The sequence below is a fragment of the Apodemus sylvaticus genome, chromosome 5 (genome assembly GCF_947179515.1).
Source record: "Apodemus sylvaticus chromosome 5, mApoSyl1.1, whole genome shotgun sequence".
NCBI classification, from domain to species: Eukaryota; Metazoa; Chordata; class Mammalia; order Rodentia; family Muridae; genus Apodemus; species Apodemus sylvaticus.
The window spans coordinates 5,254,020-5,269,625 of record NC_067476.1 but is presented as its reverse complement, the minus strand read 5'-3'; the positions used below and the strand labels follow the sequence as shown (position 1 = coordinate 5,269,625).

The following is a 15,606-nucleotide window of genomic DNA, read 5'->3' as shown; positions in this document are numbered from 1 at the left end:
TGGAACTCTTTGTAGGCTGGCCTCAAACTCTGAGAACCACCTGCTTCTGCCTCCCCAGTGCTGGGATTAAAGGCGTGCACCACCACCCAGCAGTTTAGTGCTTCTTTGTGGACATTCTCTGGTACCTTAGAAAAGACCGAGGTAATCCTGGAACTTCCCAGTCAGGCCTGAGATCAAGACTATAAAGTCTTGGGGGTAGGGGTCAAAGTGCAGCCATAACAATAGTTTACATTTAGATAGCTTTTACATTTAGAGGGCATTTCAGTTGGAAAGTTTAAACTGGTGCAGATGAAGTAGGAAATTAAAGCTGGGATTGTAAATAATTGTGAGATACAACTGGCATGGTGACTCTTACTTGGAAGACCAATAATTGAGGCCAGCCTTATCTCTATATTGAGTTATAGGCCAGTCAGGGCTAAGTAGAATCCTATCTCAAAAAAACAAAGGGGCGGAAGACCATGAAATTCCTTGAGGCTTGCTAAAAACTTAAGCTTTAGAAAAGAGAAGGCCAGGTGTGGGGCACTCGCCCTTACCCCTCGTACCTGGGAGGCAGAGGCAGGAGGGCCTCTGTGCTTTGAGACAAGGATATCTCAGTCTCAAGCTGGTGGAGCTTACTGTGAGATCCTATTGGAAGGGAAGAGTGAGTACAAGGATCTGTGCCTGTGGTCCTAACAGTGGGAAGGTCCTGTGTGCTTTCAGTGCAGCGCTTTGTCTCCTAAAGACTTCTAATCTTTCCCAGCCTTCCTTGCTCCAGAACTGTCTAGTGGCCAGACAGTACCTGCTTTGGCAGGCACTCAGTAAAAACACTTGTTAAATGAAGAACAAGCCACTTGTGTTTGAGACACAAAGGTGCAATGGCAACAGTAACTTTCATTCAAGTCTCCAGAGTTTCACTGTTGGCACTGTTGACAGAGCTAGCTATCCTTATGCAGTGTCCACACCAATAGCAACATGCACAGAAACCCTCTGCAGCCTGTCCTGAGGGACTCTACCGGAACAGCCGGTATGTTCTGGGCAGGCGCCCATCTCTGCTGGATAGCGCTGCCTGGATGTGCTCATACGTAGGTAGGTCAGTCAAATCACCCAGGGCAGCCACAGCAGGCTTGCCACGGAGCATCTTGGAAGCAACCCTCTTGATATCTTCTGGCTTCACATTGCCTGCAACAGAGAATAAGAAGCAGTGAGGGCGAGAGCAGTTTCCATCTCAAACTGTGCACTCAGGCCGAGGAGCCCTGATCCACACCATTCCCACCACTGGGGTGCGGGTGCGGGCGGCTGAGGGACTGACCAAAGTATGTCAAAGGGCAAAGCAAGTTTCCATTAGATGGGGAATGACAGCGGCTTAAAGTTATTTTCAAGATGAGTAGTGTATGCCTGTACTCCAAGCACTGGGGAGGCTCAGGATCAATACCAGCCTGGGCTACATTAAATCCTGTCTCAAATCCCCTAAGCAGCAGCAAATATTTTCAAACACATGAGGGCAGCCAAGCAGGGTAATGCACACTCACAGCTACACAAAAAGGTTCCGAGTTTAAGGCCAGTCTGAGCTGAGTTGTCTTCTATGAAACTTAAAAACAACCTAACACTGGAGGCATAGGCACCCATCAGGAGGCTCATGTTTAGACAGAGTGGGTTGTTATAAGTTTACTTTATTTTCCAGTCTGAAGAAAAAAAATCTAGACTCCTTCCCCAGTACTGCATGTCCTTTTTGGCAGGCAGGCAGGCAGTCAGGCAGACACACACACACACACACACAGAGCAAGCATGGCCTTCAGAAGGGATCCCAGCAATCCATCTTCTAGAACCACAATGAGATCAGCATTTTCTAGAGAGGATGAGCCCTCCCTTCCTCCCCCTCTCTCTCTCTGAGGGAGAGAGAGAGAGAGAGAGAGAGAGAGAGAGAGGGAGGGAGGGAGGGAGGGAGGGAGGGAGGGAGGGAGGGAGAGAAAGAGCAGGACAATTAACTGTCCCAGACTACCAGATTCCCAAGCCTAGGCAGGTGAACTGAGTTGTCTTCAGGGGACAGAGGGCAGTACCCAAGCTACCCCTACTACAGATCTGTTCCAAGCTTCACACCCAATTCCATAAGATTAATCACAAACCAAGAGACACAGTGTCAGAGCGACAGGGCAGGGCCTGTACAAGCTGCATTATTCCAGCCCAGTGATACTGTTGTACCACCACTACCACCTCCTTCCTGGTGTGGCAGACAACAGGAGGCCCATCTGTCTGTCTGCATCAGGGCACAGTCTCAGCTCAAGGCAAGCTTTTGGGCATACTCACGGATGAGTGTGCACAGTTCGTGGGGCAGCTTTCTTGAATGTGTAGCCAGCACCTGCCTCCCCACATCCTCAAAGATCACAGGCCTGGACTCCAGGTTCATCATGAGCATGGACATCAGCTGTGTCTTGGCTCGCTCTAGCTCCACCTGGGGACCAGACACCACCAGTCACCTCTGCAGTTGGCTCAAGAGGGCAGACTGACCCAAATATGTCCCAGTAAAAAGGCCTGCATGTGCTCAAAGATGAGTAGAGTGAAGGGGCTGTCACAGTCTGGTCTCCAGTCTAGTACACTCCAAGTATGGGAGGAACTACACTGGAAAAGCCTTTATCACACCCAAGATAGACACATGTCCAATCTCTGCTGCCTGTCTGAATCACAGGAGAGCAGCATGCATCAGGAAGCCACACCTGGTTGCACAGGAAACCAGAGGTTTTTTTTCAGTCTTATTATACTTTAGGCTGGCCTTGCACTCAACCACCTCCTACCTCTACTTCCTGAGTTAAGAGCACAGACATGCATATGCATTCATTGCTCTGCCTTGCAAGTAGTTTCTGTTTTAAAGCAGACTTTTATTTTTTCAGTAATTTTGCCTTGTCTCCTTAAAAAGACAGTATGTGGTGGTATTTGACCACTGAAGAAAACTTGCACTATGCAGAAAGACAAAATACATGCTCCAAATCACCTTGCTTTTATAAGATCTGGCCCAGGAAGTAACAAACTTCCAAATATTAACCAAAAGACAGACAGTGGTGGTGTACACCTTTAATCCCAGTGGTTGGGAAGTCAATCAGGTGGCTGAGTCCAAGGCCAGCCTGGTCTATAGAGCAAGTTCCAAGGCAGATAGCCCTACACATAGAAACCTCATCTCGGGTGGGGGGGGCGGGGGTGGGTGGGTGGAGGGGAGTAAACAAAAACTTGGGTTCCAACATAAAATGGAGCCAAGAAAGGCCTAGAGAGAAGAAACCATGCATTACTGTTCATCTTATACAATGATGCTTTAGCTCCCGGCCATTCTATAGGAACGTAGAGAGGGACGCTGCCCTTGGGGAAGCACTAGGGAGGCTCAGCCTGTGGCTCCTTCAGCCGTGTAACTTGCTAGATCAGGGGGCAAGGGATTCCAGGCCTTACCAAATCCACAGTTCTGCCCATCAAGATAAACTCCTTTGTGATGATTTCTACCATTTCTCGAACCTACAGAAGAACACGCGGTGAGGGTGTGGGCTGCAGCCCTGGCCTGCTGACCCTCAAACATAACCCTTCTCCCCACCCAGAGCTCTGGTACTACTGAGGAGTGTACAATGGAGTGGGGAGACAGACAGGAGGGCCGTCCTCACTTGTCTTGGGTCTGCGCTGGCATGAATGCACAGGAGGCCTGTATCTTCATAGCTGTGGTGGTAGGAGGTTGCATTGTACATCCAGTGGTGCCTGTGAGGGGACATATGGTTCCAGTGAAGGTGACAGGATAGCTGGAAGGTATCAGCACAGTCCATGCTCGCAGCAGCCTAGTACCCACCGATTGAGCACGTTGAGATAGAGCCTGGAGAACATGCCTTTGCCAGGCCCTCCGGCTGAGAAGGAGCCCCCTCCTCCCATCATCATATTCAGCACAGCAAAGGGGATGAAGTCCTCCTCCTATGGAATGCAGAGGTAGCCCAGTCAGTGTCAGTCCGCCACCACTGCCTGGCCCCACTGGTGCACCGGACCTATAACTGGACTCACCAGGAAGGAACAGCTCTCCAGTCCCACCATGATGTGTGTGAGCTCTGGAATTGGGGTTGGGCCAAGGCTGACATTTGACATGTCTCTCTCCACCTGTAAACAACCAGACACATGCCAATGAGGCCAGCAGCAAAGCTCTACTAGGAAAACAGCCACACTCAACCAGACACCCGGTGACCTCAGCCCTGTCGCCTCTCGCTTTGAACATGGGATGTGTCCATACTGTCACAGTGCTGGGCCGTACACTAAGAAGCATAAACACAGTCATCAGAGCACAAGGCCTGAGAGCTGTCCTGCCGAGTTACCTTGACGATGCCCCCAGTGTACTGTGCCACTGATCTGTCAACGTCCACTGTTCCAGGAGCTCCCCAGGCAGGCTCAACTCCCAGGAGGTACTTTCTGGCACATTCCACCAGGTGCTCGTGCTCCACGCCCACTCCAGCAAGCACCATGCGGTCAGGGGTATAGTAGTTCTTCAGGTAGGAATGCAGCACTTTTCGATCAATCTTTGCTAGGTTTTCTACAGGACAAAACCGGTGCAGGCCCACTGTGTTCTCCCTAAAAGCAGCCTGAGGCAGGCCGAAGGAGAACAAACCCGAGTGAGGAAAAAAAAAAAAAACAGGTCCCCAAGATGGCCTATAGCCACATCTGTGACAAAAAGACTGGGTGAACATTATCTCCACTATGGCTCCATGTCTGTGTTTTTAGAAGCAGCAAGTTTTACCTCAGAGAGAAAATTTGAAAAACACACAGAAGAGCCACACAGACAGGATGGTAAAGACTGTGATCCCCTATGTGGGAACAGCTACCACTGCAGACACGGCAGTCTCAGAATACAGCTGCGAGAGGTGGCGCATGAGCCCAGTCTTAGCACTCAGGAAGCCAAGGCAGGGAGATTATGAATTCAAGACCAAACCTGAACCAAACAGCAACTATCTCAAAAACAAAATGAAACGGCAACAAAAACCAAAACACCCAGGAAGCTAAGCCTGTCCTGTGAACCTGCACCCGCAAGGCCGCCAGCAGGGAGAGAGAGGCATGCAGCCTATTTACTTCATGAATCATCTCAGTGAGCAGTGGCTCTGGGTCAGGTCTCATGTTCAGGTCCTCAAGTTCAAACTGCACAGCCATCCTCGTCATCTCAATTTCTCCATCTGCAAGAGTCCAGACAAGGGTTTGGTCTGAACCAGCAAGGAAGAAGCCAGCACTGACCCTGAGCAGCTGAGCCTGGCCAGGTGCTATAGTCACCTCCTAGGGAAAGCCCTGGAGCACCTGCAAGGGAGGATGCCAGATGAAAATTAGGGACCCGCCCGGGCCTCTTGTCTTGTTCTGTTCTGCAGACCTTTGGACCTGCTTCAAGCTCAGCTGCCTCACCTGCTGTCTGTTCCAAAACACACCTGTGAGGACACAAGGTGGATGCAGTAACATTTAGGAAACAGACACCACCTGAGTCAGGGCTTCATGCCTCAGCCGCAGACATGTGGCCAGGCTGCTGGCGGGCCCTGCAGGTACTCCTCCAGGAGTCCAGGTCCTGCCGCTTGCAAGGCTTGGAGAATAAAGGAGGCCATGCAAGAAACTTCTGTAGGCATGGCATTCTGTTTACACACAGGACGAGGGACATTTCTGAACAGAACCTTAGCAAACCCCGTAAGGTCTCTTTTAGGTATATGGAAGTATGAGGCATTGTGTACAACGGGCTTGTTTAAGCACTGGCACTCTCCCAACGACTGACACATGAGTGCCTGGCTCGATCAATGCCTCCCCGCATGAAGTTACTGCCCTTCCAAAGCTCCTCTTGACCACCCAGCCTCAGAGCCACACCTGTCAGGCGGGGGTGCAGAACCACATCAGCCAGCAGGCCCACCACGGTGTCCAAGCCTTTGCTGTCAGCAGACACAGCATACATGGTGGTGTCTCTGGAAGGAAATAAGCCACAGTAGCAGGCGCTAGGTAACAACTCAGGGACTGAGACCCTACATGCCAGAAAAGACTATCACTGCCTCTTCCTTGGGTGTGAAGGCCTTACAGGAACCACAACTGCCCACAATGAAGCTTTCCATAAGATACTAGGGAACCAGATGAAGTTGGTTCTGTCTTCACAGAGGAAATCTCTCACTCTAGGCTTCCTAGGCCAGGACAAATAAGCAGCTAGTCTAAATGAAGACTGGTTTCACATGAAAACATGTCCAGTTTCAGACTGCTGTGAGCAGCCTGCGTGTTTAGCTTAGCATTCTTCACAGATGAAGACCTGGACAATTAGAAGTTCAAGGGATGCCGGGCGTGGTGGCGAATGCCTGTAATCCCAGCACTTGGGAGGCAGAGGCAGGTGGATTTCTGTGTTCGAGGCCAGCCTGGTCTACAGAGTGAGTTCCAGGACAGCCAGGGCTACACAGAGAAACCCTGTCTCAAAAAACCAAAAAAAAAAAAAAAAAAAAAAAAAAAAGAAGTTCAAGAGATATCAGAGAAGAAACTAGTCTGGAATGCTTTCTGTCCCCAGCACTCCATCAGGCATGCTGTTAATTTTTAGAAAGACTCCAAGAGACTCTGACCAAGAATGAGGAGGACATTTACACATGCATGTAAAATACCTTGAGGTCTGGCAGTCACAGATACCACCATGTTTTTCCAGCGTAAGCAGAATTTCATCTTTGCTGTCAAATCGAGCAGTAGACTATAAAAATAATTAAGCCTAAGTAAGTAACCCAAAATCCAAAACCTACTAAGTTTACATTTGCTTTCAAACACACAAAATTGTGTCCTAAGTCTTTTGTGAGCATCAACTTCATATCCAAATCATTAACTAATACAAATTCTTAAAAAAAGGAAAACTGGAAACTTACAAAAATTGCAAATTAGACACTGACCGAAAATGCCAATTTTTCCAAAAAATGAGCAATTCCACTAAGGTATTTCGCTTCATATCGTGATCCCGAATTAATAAGAACTGGTAAGAAAAAGAAAATTGACAGGTTAAGCCAGATATTCAAAACATTTAATCAACAGAAAGTTTTCAAAACTATGGCCAATGGAACTTACTTCCTACGGTACAGAATTGTCCAAACTTATTTTGAGATGCCACACGAAGCCCATTGTCCAGAGTGGTAACTTTGGTTTCAAACTTTTCCTGTCCATCAACTGTAGCAAAAATAGGCTTGGGCACTCCAGGCAAGGGAGAAGAGAGGGGGATGTTGGGGTAGGTGGCGCCACTGCTGAACCGTCTGTGTGCAGGAGAACCAAACCTACAGCAGAACAACCAAACAGAGCTACTTATTCTTACTTCCTGTGTTTGTATGTCTGCCTGTTCGAACGTATGTTCATCACAGACATGCTTGCTGTCCACGGAGGTCAGAAGACGGCTTTGGGTCCCCTGCATGCAGAGTTATAGATGGTTGAGAGCCACCAGGTGATGCTGGGAACCAATCAGTAGGCTTAACTCCTGAGCCATCTCTCCCAGCCAGGTCTTTGGGTCTTCACTGACCACTCTGAACGCAGGCTGGGTGAGAAACCAGTTCCTGTGCATATGGGTCCTCAGAGCGTCGCCTCGGGGTGGAAGGCTCCATCCGAGTGACTCTGCCGACCCCTCCAACCAGGTTCCAGTCCCCGGCTCGTTCGTTCTCCAGGCCCAAGGCGCCTGTGCTCGGCTCCGGGGCCCACTCTTCTCTTCCAGTTCCCCCAGGTACCAACTCCCCCGAGTCCTCCCTTCCTCGCACCGCGACGCGCCTCAGCTCACCTGGGCCGCGCGCACAGCGCCGCAGAGCCCCGAAGCAGCCGCGCAGCCGCCCACACTGCCGTCGCCATCGCGCCGCCGCGCTTCTGCGGTCACTTCCGCTTCCGACCCCGCCCCGCGGCGTTCGGCGCTGGCTTCCGGCCCGCCGCGCCGGATGAGGCAGGGGCTGGCGGCGGCGTTGTGGGCCATGGGGCCACGGCCGGGTTAGGGCGCGGCGATGTCGGGCTACGCGCGGCGGCAGGGCGCGCCCCCACTATCACGGACGCGGAGCCTCGTGGTTCCCGACGGTGAGCGGCGCGCGGCCGGGGCAGGGCCGGGGAGCGCGGGCGGCGGCGGCCCGCGGTGAAGCCGCTCTCGTTGTCGCTTACAGCTCCTGCGTTCTATGAGCGCCGGTCTTGTCTCCCCCAGCTAGACTGTGAGCGCCCCCATGGCGGGGACCTGCACCCCCACCTCTTCGGCTTTCGGCCGACGTTTATGTGCTATGTGCCCAGCCCGGTGCTGGCTTCGGTAGGAGACACAGGTGAGAGTCGGGGCGCCGGCCACAGTGCGGAGCTGGGCAGCGCGGGGAGCCCTCCCCACAGCCCGCCCGCCCGCCCCAAGGCAGGAAGGTCAGTGCCTGGTGGAGCTCGGAGACCACTTCAGCCCACCGGATTGGGAAAGGCTAGGGGCTGGACCTAGTGGGTCTGCGTTCCCACCTGCAGCTGCTCTTAGAGCGCGCAGGAGTGTGTAGTTTACTGCGTCCAGCCTCAGAAGACAGCCTTCTAGTCCCAGACCAGAGCCTGTCAGTGGGAGTCAGGCGTCTGCGGGCTTCACCTCCCTGGACTGCAGTCAAAACGCTTGCTGTGATCACGGTGAGCTGATGATGTCTTTTTGCAGATTTTGGCTATGGAAAGGGGAAATGTACTAAACAAGGTCCGTCGGGAGCCCATGAGACGCGCTTTGGAGGTAGAGTAGCTCAGTGATTCTTCTTTTCCTCTTCCTCAGACGCGGTGCCAGGCAGTGGTCTGGTCTTGGGCTTTTAGGATGACAGGGTTTAAGGGGTATACCTGGAGCCCAAAAGCAGTGGAGATGGACGCCCAAGGACTGAAGACTGAGTGTGAGGGCAAAATGATTTAAGATGTCAGAGGTGCCTGGGAAGTGTAGAGGTAGCAGGATACAAGTCACATAGAAGCACACTTTACCCAGGCCAGCACCCACATAAGATGTAGGTGTTAGGTTATGAGACCCACATAAGCAATTGAGTGTGGTAAGTGTGGAGGTAGGGGCTGGTCAACTCCTAGGGTACTTGGAGAAAAGGTCAGAGGAAGGGATGGCATCAAGCAGTTCCTGGCACTATGGCATCTCAGGAGCATTGAATCCCCTACAGGAGTAGCCTTCAGCCCGCACTGAGTATGTGGAGTGAAGTCAGCCTCATTAATCTACAGGCTTTACAGGGGAACTGGGCAGATGACTCAGGTAGACCAGTTACCTGAATGTGGGTGGACCCCTGGACTTGATCTTTCACACTGCATTTTCTGTTTGTTTTAAGGTGGCAAGGGTTGTCTCGGGGAGGCCAAAGGGTGAGAGCCTGCCAAAGCGGGTCTATTCTCCAACCTCTAGGCAGCTCTTCTGATCTGTAGCGTTCTTTGAATCATCGTTGAAATGTGATGGTAACACAGGATGTTGGGCCCTTTCACAGTCTCTGTGGTGTTCGTTATTTCAGGTGACAAACTTGAAGACCTTGAAGAAGCCAATCCATTCTCCTTCAAAGAGTTTTTGAAAACCAAGAACCTCAGCCTGTCAAAAGAAGACACGACCACCAGCCGAATTTACCCGAAGGTACATCTGGGAAGCTGTCGGTGGTTACCTGAAGGACATCTCTTACACCTTACAGCTTTGGAGGCAGAACCTTGAGCACAGGAGCAGAGCAGGACAGATGTGCTGCTGATGGAGACTGGGTGGAGCAGCCGCGGGGCCCCTTCTGGTAGATGCGATGGGCCTTCTTTGTGGGAGCACAGAGAAGGCTGAGCGTTGGCTTCCAGTCTGCAGTGTTTCTCTCCACTGTTTTTAGGAAGCCTCAAGGCACCCACTGGGACTAGACCACAGCTCCCCTGCCTCCCAGCCCATGGGGTATGGCCTGGAATATCAGCAGCCATTTTTTGAAGACCCAACAAGAGCCAGCAACCTAGAGGATGATGAAGAAGATGGATGGAATCGGGCCTACCTGCCGTCTGCCGTGGAGCAGACCCATTCCTCTAGAGCCACACAGAACTCATCGCCCTGTGCCACCTACCTTTCCTTCTTTTCCAACGCATCAGAGCTGGCAGGTCCCGAGTCTTTGCCCCTATGGACACTGAGTGACACTGACTCCAGGATCTCTCCGGCATCTCCAGCTGGGAGTCCTAATGCAGACTTTGCAGCTCATGAAGAATCCCTAGGGGACAGACACCTGCGGACGTTGCAGATAAGTTACGAAGCAGTAAGTGAGGGCAGTGCGGCCCCCAACACGGCTGAGCTGTGCTGTGAGAGGCGCTACCGGTCATCTACCTCCTGGGTGGCCTGGGCTCAGTGCCACGGATGAGACAGGCATATGATAATAATAGCCTGGTGTGGAATTGCCCTGAAGAGGGCGCTAGAGATATAGATAGCTCAGTGGTAGTTTTTGTCCTAGCACTTGGGGAGTCCTGGGTGAGATCCTGAGGGCTGAAAAGTAAGAGAGAAAAGGGAGCTGTGGAGAGCTCTCTCCCCCATGGGTTGGTTTTGGTTGTGCAGTTAATATAGCAGGCTGAGAAGGACTGTGGTGAGCTCACAGGCAGGCAGGCAGGCAGGCAGACATGAGCTAGCATGAAGAAATGGTCTATTGGAAGTGTTAGGTAAGAGTCGTCTTGCTGAATGCCCCACATGAAGAAAAACCATAGTCACCTAGGAAAACTGATGTGTGTGGCCACAAGTCATCTTCTCTCCTAAGGGCTTGAGGGTGTTTCCATTTGACTGGGGTGTTTATGTTCCAGAGCTGGGCATGGGCGTGCACAACTGTCATCCCAGCTTGGAAGGTGAAGGCGGGAGGAACAGTTCAAGGCCATGCTTGGCTACCTAGGAGCAAGCAGAGGGCAAACTAGGCTGCAGGAGAGGCTGCCTCAGACAGACATTTCACGGACAGATGGGATGTGTCTTCACACCGCCAGCCCTGCCTGGAATGCATAAGGCTCCACCTCCAGACCCACAAAAGAAAATATCTCAGAACAGAAGTAGGTTCTGCTCATGAGGGAAACATACTGGGTATCTAATGAGGATTTTTTTTTTTCTCTACAGCTGAAAGATGAAAACTCTAAGCTCAGAAGAAAGCTAAATGAGGTTCAGAGCTTCTCTGAAACTCAAACAGAAATGTATGTAAACGTGTAGTTAGGCCTCACCTTAAAAACCTCCTCTACCATCCAGGAACTTGGCTCCAGGGCTGAGGTACCCAGCTGCCTATCTGCCTTAAGCCTCAGCAGCAAACAAGGTTTCCTGTTCTGTGCTAGTCGTTTTAAGACACAAGTCAGTTGAATTTTGTCTTGATTGGCCGAGCTTGAGAAAGTGGTGTCTGGGCCTTCCACTGGGAGCATGAAGCTTCTGGCTGGAGGTCACTGCCACCCTGTGGCTGCCTGAGGCAGCTGCTCCATCCATGGGCTCTAGTGGGTTTCACCAGTTAATCAGGCTAAAGTTCTGTTGGAAGCATTGACAGTGGCCTGGAGAACTCACCTCAGTTTTTCCTTTATTGAGGGTGAGGACACTGGAACGGAAGTTGGAGGCGAAGATGATGAAAGAGGAGAGTGACTTCCATGACCTCGAGTCAGTAGTCCAGCAAGTCGAACAGAACCTCGAACTGATGACCGTACGGAGGGGCTCTGCTTTGGGGTAGTGGGCAGGGGACAGGCTACTGCTGCAAAAGAGCACTTGTTACTGTTGCCAGAGTCCACAGCTGGACCCTGAGGTCAGCAGGCAGCTCTCACCATGCTGAGTGTGTACTGTGGTAGGCCAGCACACCGGTAGTGTGGACGGGTTCTCTCTTGGCGTGGGTGGTCCCTGATGCTGGTGAGCAAAGGCAAAGCCCAGGTCCCAAGGGGTGGACATCCATGGGCAGAGTAATGAGGAAGGTAGGTTAGCTCACTGCTGTCTACTGAGGTAAGCGTCCTGTATTAACACAGCCTTGGTGATGTGCATTGTGTTTATTTTTTGGGGCCCACAGAAACGGGCTGTAAAAGCAGAAAATCATGTCTTGAAGCTGAAACAGGAAATAAATTTGCTTCAGGTAAGTAAAGAGAAAAGGTTAGCTCTTCCTGTGCTTTGTTAAATCTCAGATGTGAGTTCAGGGAGGGAAAAACAATGTAAGCCAAGCATGGTGATGTTTGCTTATAATTGGAGCATTCAGGAGGCTGAGACAAAAGGGTAGGTGTACATTTAAGGCCAGCCTGGGCTACAGGACAAGTAGCACCTGTTTTGATTAGGCCAGGGCCGGGCTCATCCCCATGTCCAAATCTGTGCTGTTGTGACGCAGAGGTGTGACTGAATTGCCTCTCACTGTTCACCCTTCTTTGTAGGCACAGCTCTCAAACTTCAAGCGGGAAAATGAAGCCCTTCGGTCAGGCCAGGGTGCCAGCCTCACCGTGGTGAAGCAGAACACGGATGTGGCCTTGCAGAACCTCCATGTTGTCATGAACAGTGCACACGCATCCATAAAGTGAGTCCCCGGGTGGCCTGCCTATCAGATGCTCTACAGTCTGACCAGACCAGGAAGGGAAAGGGCTAACCTGCTGGTCACACCATAGGCAATCAAGCAAGATTAATCTTTTGTTTTTGAGACAGGGTCTCACCCTGTAGCTCTGACTGGAGCTATATAGACTAGGCTGACCTTGAACTCACACAGGTCCTCCTTCTGCCTCTGCACTGGAGTGCTAGAGTTAAAGGCATGCACCGCCTCACCTGGCTTGGATTTGTTTTTGTTTTTGTTCTCCTTGAGGGTTTTTTGTTTTGTTTTTGTTTTAAAGACAAAGTCTCCCTGTGTAGCCCTGGCTACTCTGGCACTATGTGTAGATCAGGTTAGCCTCAGACTCACAGAGATTTCCTGCTTCTATTTCCCAAGTTCTGGAACTAAAGGTATGTGTTATCATGCCCATTTTAGGATTTTTATTTTTAATCTGTTCCAGAGAACCTTCCCACTAATAGATGTGGATGATGCCATGACTCTGAATCCAGCTTCTTCACCTGTCCACACTGCAGCTCTAACTAAAGGGGATGCTATAGCTTCCCCTACCCAGAAGACTGCCACAGTGAGCATACTGTGCGCTAGTCAGTTGGTGATGGTCAGACACTCACCAAAGCTGCAGCTTGTTAAGCCTGTTGAGAAGTATTTCATTCATTTGACCTGTTACACACGAAACCATTGTAGTCCTCCTGGTAGCTTTCCTTGTGACTAGAGATGTGGCTTGCAGTGACTGCTGCCCACATCAGGGAGAGCACTGCACCATCAGTTTGGCCGAAGCAAAGAGCAAAATTCAGAATCAGTTTCTGATGAACTTGTCTGGCTTCCCTGGGCTTTGCTATAGGGTGGCTGGCCAGTGCGCAAGCACATGGGCGTGAGGACGGCCACAGAGTCCTGGGTGGCAAGCCATGGTTGGTCCTCTGGGCTCTCTCCTCTAGATCTGTCCATGGCTGCTTTTGCACAGCTGGAATAAAGGCCCTGGTCTCTATCTGTTTTAGGCAGCTGGTGTCTGGAGCAGAGACACTGAACCTTGTTGCTGAAATCCTCAAGTCTATCGACAGAATTACTGAAGTTAAAGATGAGGTGGACTCTTGAGAGGCTCTGCCTGCCACTGGGTCCCATCACCTCTGCGCCGATGGCACCACACATCTTCCAAATGTGTTCCTATCTATGCAGTCCTCACCAAAGCATTTCACAGTCCTAAGCATGTGACGGGCCACCTGCAGTACGGGGCTCCTTTCCACCAGTTGCACCTAACAGTTTACATGAAGTCCCACTGTTTGATGACTCACTGATTTACTGGAAGACATTTTATAAAACCCAGCAATTTTTAGAAACCACTAAAGCTGAAATTACAGTTTTGTAAGACGCTTCTTCCACAATCCTCTCAAATTTAGCTATAGGATGAGCTTGGGCTCAGCCTCAGTTTTATCAAGCAGAACACTAAGTGAGCCAGTGTGGAAGTGAGCAGCCTACACAGGGACTCATTCTGTCACTCAGTGCCTCACTCGCAGATGGCTGGCATTGTGGCCTTCACAGGACGGCTCCTCCTGTCTGTCAGCAGCCTCACTGAGGCAGCTCCGCTTGGTAACTGCTGCTGTCCTCCCAGCGGGGCCATAGGACCAAGGTCACAGACTGCACATTGCAAAGCTTCGGACACTCTGCTGTGGGCTTTGACTGGCGTTAGTGTGTCCGTGTGCTTTTTGCATAATGCAGTTCAGACTGGAATGAAAGCACACCCCCGCCTGGGGGTCAGCACCTGCTCTTTGGGCTGCCTGGCTGGTTTTTGAAGGGCAAGCAAGGCGTGCTGAGGGGTCAAGGTTTGGGGGCCACTTTCCTATAGATTTTTTTTTTAATTTTCCTTTTCCCCTCCTGTTGAGATCAACAGCTTTCTTATCTAAATAAATCCTGAAGATCATTTATACTGCCTTGTCATTCTGGCTTACTCAGGGATTCATGCTTGAGAGCTACCCTGCCCTTTTAACCTCAAGGCCTGCATCTTAAGAGGGTATTCGTGTCAGTGCTGGTTTATCAGACCCTCAGGTTCTTGACCCCTGGAGTCAGGCATATTGTAAGAGTCACATTCTAGCTCCACACTGGAGGCTGGGTGGCTGGAGGCCTAGCAGCAAGCCTTCAAACAAGACATTAAACTACTGGGCCTGTAACTCACAAGGAAAGTTACAGGCCCAACTATTGGTGTTAGTGACTCAGCAGATCAGAGTGCAAGGTGGAGGGCCTTAGGAAGCCCCAGCTAGTGCTCCCATAGGCTTGAGGCAGAGGTGCCAGCAAAAGGAGGCCCAGCCTTTCTCCACCACTGCAAGTGAGTGAATGAGAGCTGCGCAGCTGTTTGTACACTATTCATTTCCGTATGAAGTGTCAAAATTTTATAGGCATCACAGCATGGGGCTGCATACCTTTATTCATAGTACCGTGGAACAAAAGCAGAAGGATCACAGTTGTAGATCAGTCTGTTCTACACAGACTCTGTCTCGAGAAACAAAAACCACAAACAAAAGTACCTTAGGGAAATTTGCCTAACAATTTGTACCAGGCTTGCCCCCCACAAGAAGGTCCTATACCAGGAACCTAGTTTCCTTTAATGTTCCAGACTCACTCTGGCCAAACCCAACTCTGGGCCAGATTTCACATAACTCTTCTTTTTTGAGGCAGGGTCTATATAGTTCTGAAACGTTATTTGTAATCAGGCTGGATTTGAACTCTCAGAAATGTGCCTCCTGAATGTTGGGTTAAAGGGAGTGTGGGAAATCACTCTTTGCTTTCATGACTCTGTCCCCGCTCCAGTGGTGTTGCCGGTGACTTCTAGCTTCTAGGTGGCTTCTAATCAGGTCTCCATAAGACTTCCCGGGACCCACAAATTGGCAAGTAGCCAGGCTTGGTTTTCACCAGCCTGGAGTCTCAAGCCACAGCCATGCTTCTGCCACTCACGAGCATTATCAGGAACTAGGAAGACCCAGCTTTCTAGGGAAAGTAGAACTAAGGAAGCTGTGAATAATATGATTGGCATTTTGTTTAATAAGAGTGAGACCGATCTCCCTCCGCCCCACTCCCCTTAGCCGGCAGCTCTGTGATATGTTGGCCAGGCAGAAATTCCTCAGTGAATGAATGTCCACTTCTGGCGGTCCCAAGTTGTGGGCTC

General features: G+C 50.9%; 2 protein-coding genes across 6 annotated transcripts; one reads left to right on the top strand and one right to left on the bottom strand.

The window, feature by feature from the left end:
• Positions 1–850: 850 nt before the first annotated feature.
• Pmpca (peptidase, mitochondrial processing subunit alpha) lies at positions 851–7,848 on the bottom strand. Of its 2 annotated transcripts, XM_052181896.1 has the most exons (13): positions 7,733–7,848; positions 7,039–7,241; positions 6,867–6,946; positions 6,591–6,673; positions 5,824–5,918; positions 5,056–5,156; positions 4,308–4,571; positions 4,003–4,095; positions 3,797–3,915; positions 3,618–3,708; positions 3,412–3,474; positions 2,284–2,428; positions 851–1,158 (listed from the first exon to the last, which is right to left on the bottom strand). In XM_052181896.1, the coding sequence occupies exons 1-13, from the start codon at positions 7,798–7,800 to the stop codon at positions 989–991; spliced, it is 1,575 nt and encodes a 524-aa protein (XP_052037856.1). In that variant the 5' UTR covers positions 7,801–7,848; the 3' UTR covers positions 851–988. The 2 variants fall into 2 exon arrangements, with proteins under 2 accessions (XP_052037856.1, XP_052037857.1); XM_052181897.1 differs by lacking the exons at positions 7,039–7,241; positions 7,733–7,848 and having other exon boundaries at positions 5,824–5,916; positions 6,867–6,922.
• Positions 7,849–7,851: 3 nt separating this feature from the next.
• Positions 7,852–14,371, top strand: Entr1 (endosome associated trafficking regulator 1). Of its 4 annotated transcripts, XM_052181898.1 has the most exons (10): positions 7,852–8,016; positions 8,100–8,249; positions 8,606–8,674; positions 9,432–9,547; positions 9,780–10,187; positions 11,021–11,094; positions 11,471–11,582; positions 11,937–11,999; positions 12,289–12,428; positions 13,448–14,371. In XM_052181898.1, exons 1-10 carry the CDS (start codon positions 7,947–7,949, stop codon positions 13,542–13,544), a joined length of 1,299 nt encoding a protein of 432 aa, XP_052037858.1. In that variant the 5' UTR covers positions 7,852–7,946; the 3' UTR covers positions 13,545–14,371. The 4 variants fall into 4 exon arrangements, with proteins under 4 accessions (XP_052037858.1, XP_052037860.1, XP_052037859.1 ...); XM_052181900.1 differs by lacking the exon at positions 8,100–8,249; XM_052181899.1 differs by lacking the exon at positions 8,606–8,674.
• The last annotated feature ends 1,235 nt before the right edge of the window (positions 14,372–15,606 follow it).

Bases quoted from the DNA above. Each gene is read 5' to 3' on its own strand.
- Pmpca (XM_052181896.1), bottom strand. From the start codon at position 7,800: ATGGCGACGGCAGTGTGGGCGGCTGCGCGGCTGCTTCGGGGCTCTGCG. The intron at 6,674-6,866 runs GTCAGTGTCTAA...TTATTTTTATAG, and splicing joins TGGAAAAATTGGCATTTTCG to TCTACTGCTCGATTTGACAG. The intron at 5,919-6,590 runs GTATTTTACATG...ATTTCCTTCCAG, and splicing joins TGTGACTGCCAGACCTCAAG to AGACACCACCATGTATGCTG.
- Entr1 (XM_052181898.1), top strand. From the start codon at position 7,947: ATGTCGGGCTACGCGCGGCGGCAGGGCGCGCCCCCACTATCACGGACG. The intron at 11,583-11,936 runs GTACGGAGGGGC...TGGGGCCCACAG, and splicing joins AGAACCTCGAACTGATGACC to AAACGGGCTGTAAAAGCAGA. The intron at 12,000-12,288 runs GTAAGTAAAGAG...CCTTCTTTGTAG, and splicing joins AGGAAATAAATTTGCTTCAG to GCACAGCTCTCAAACTTCAA.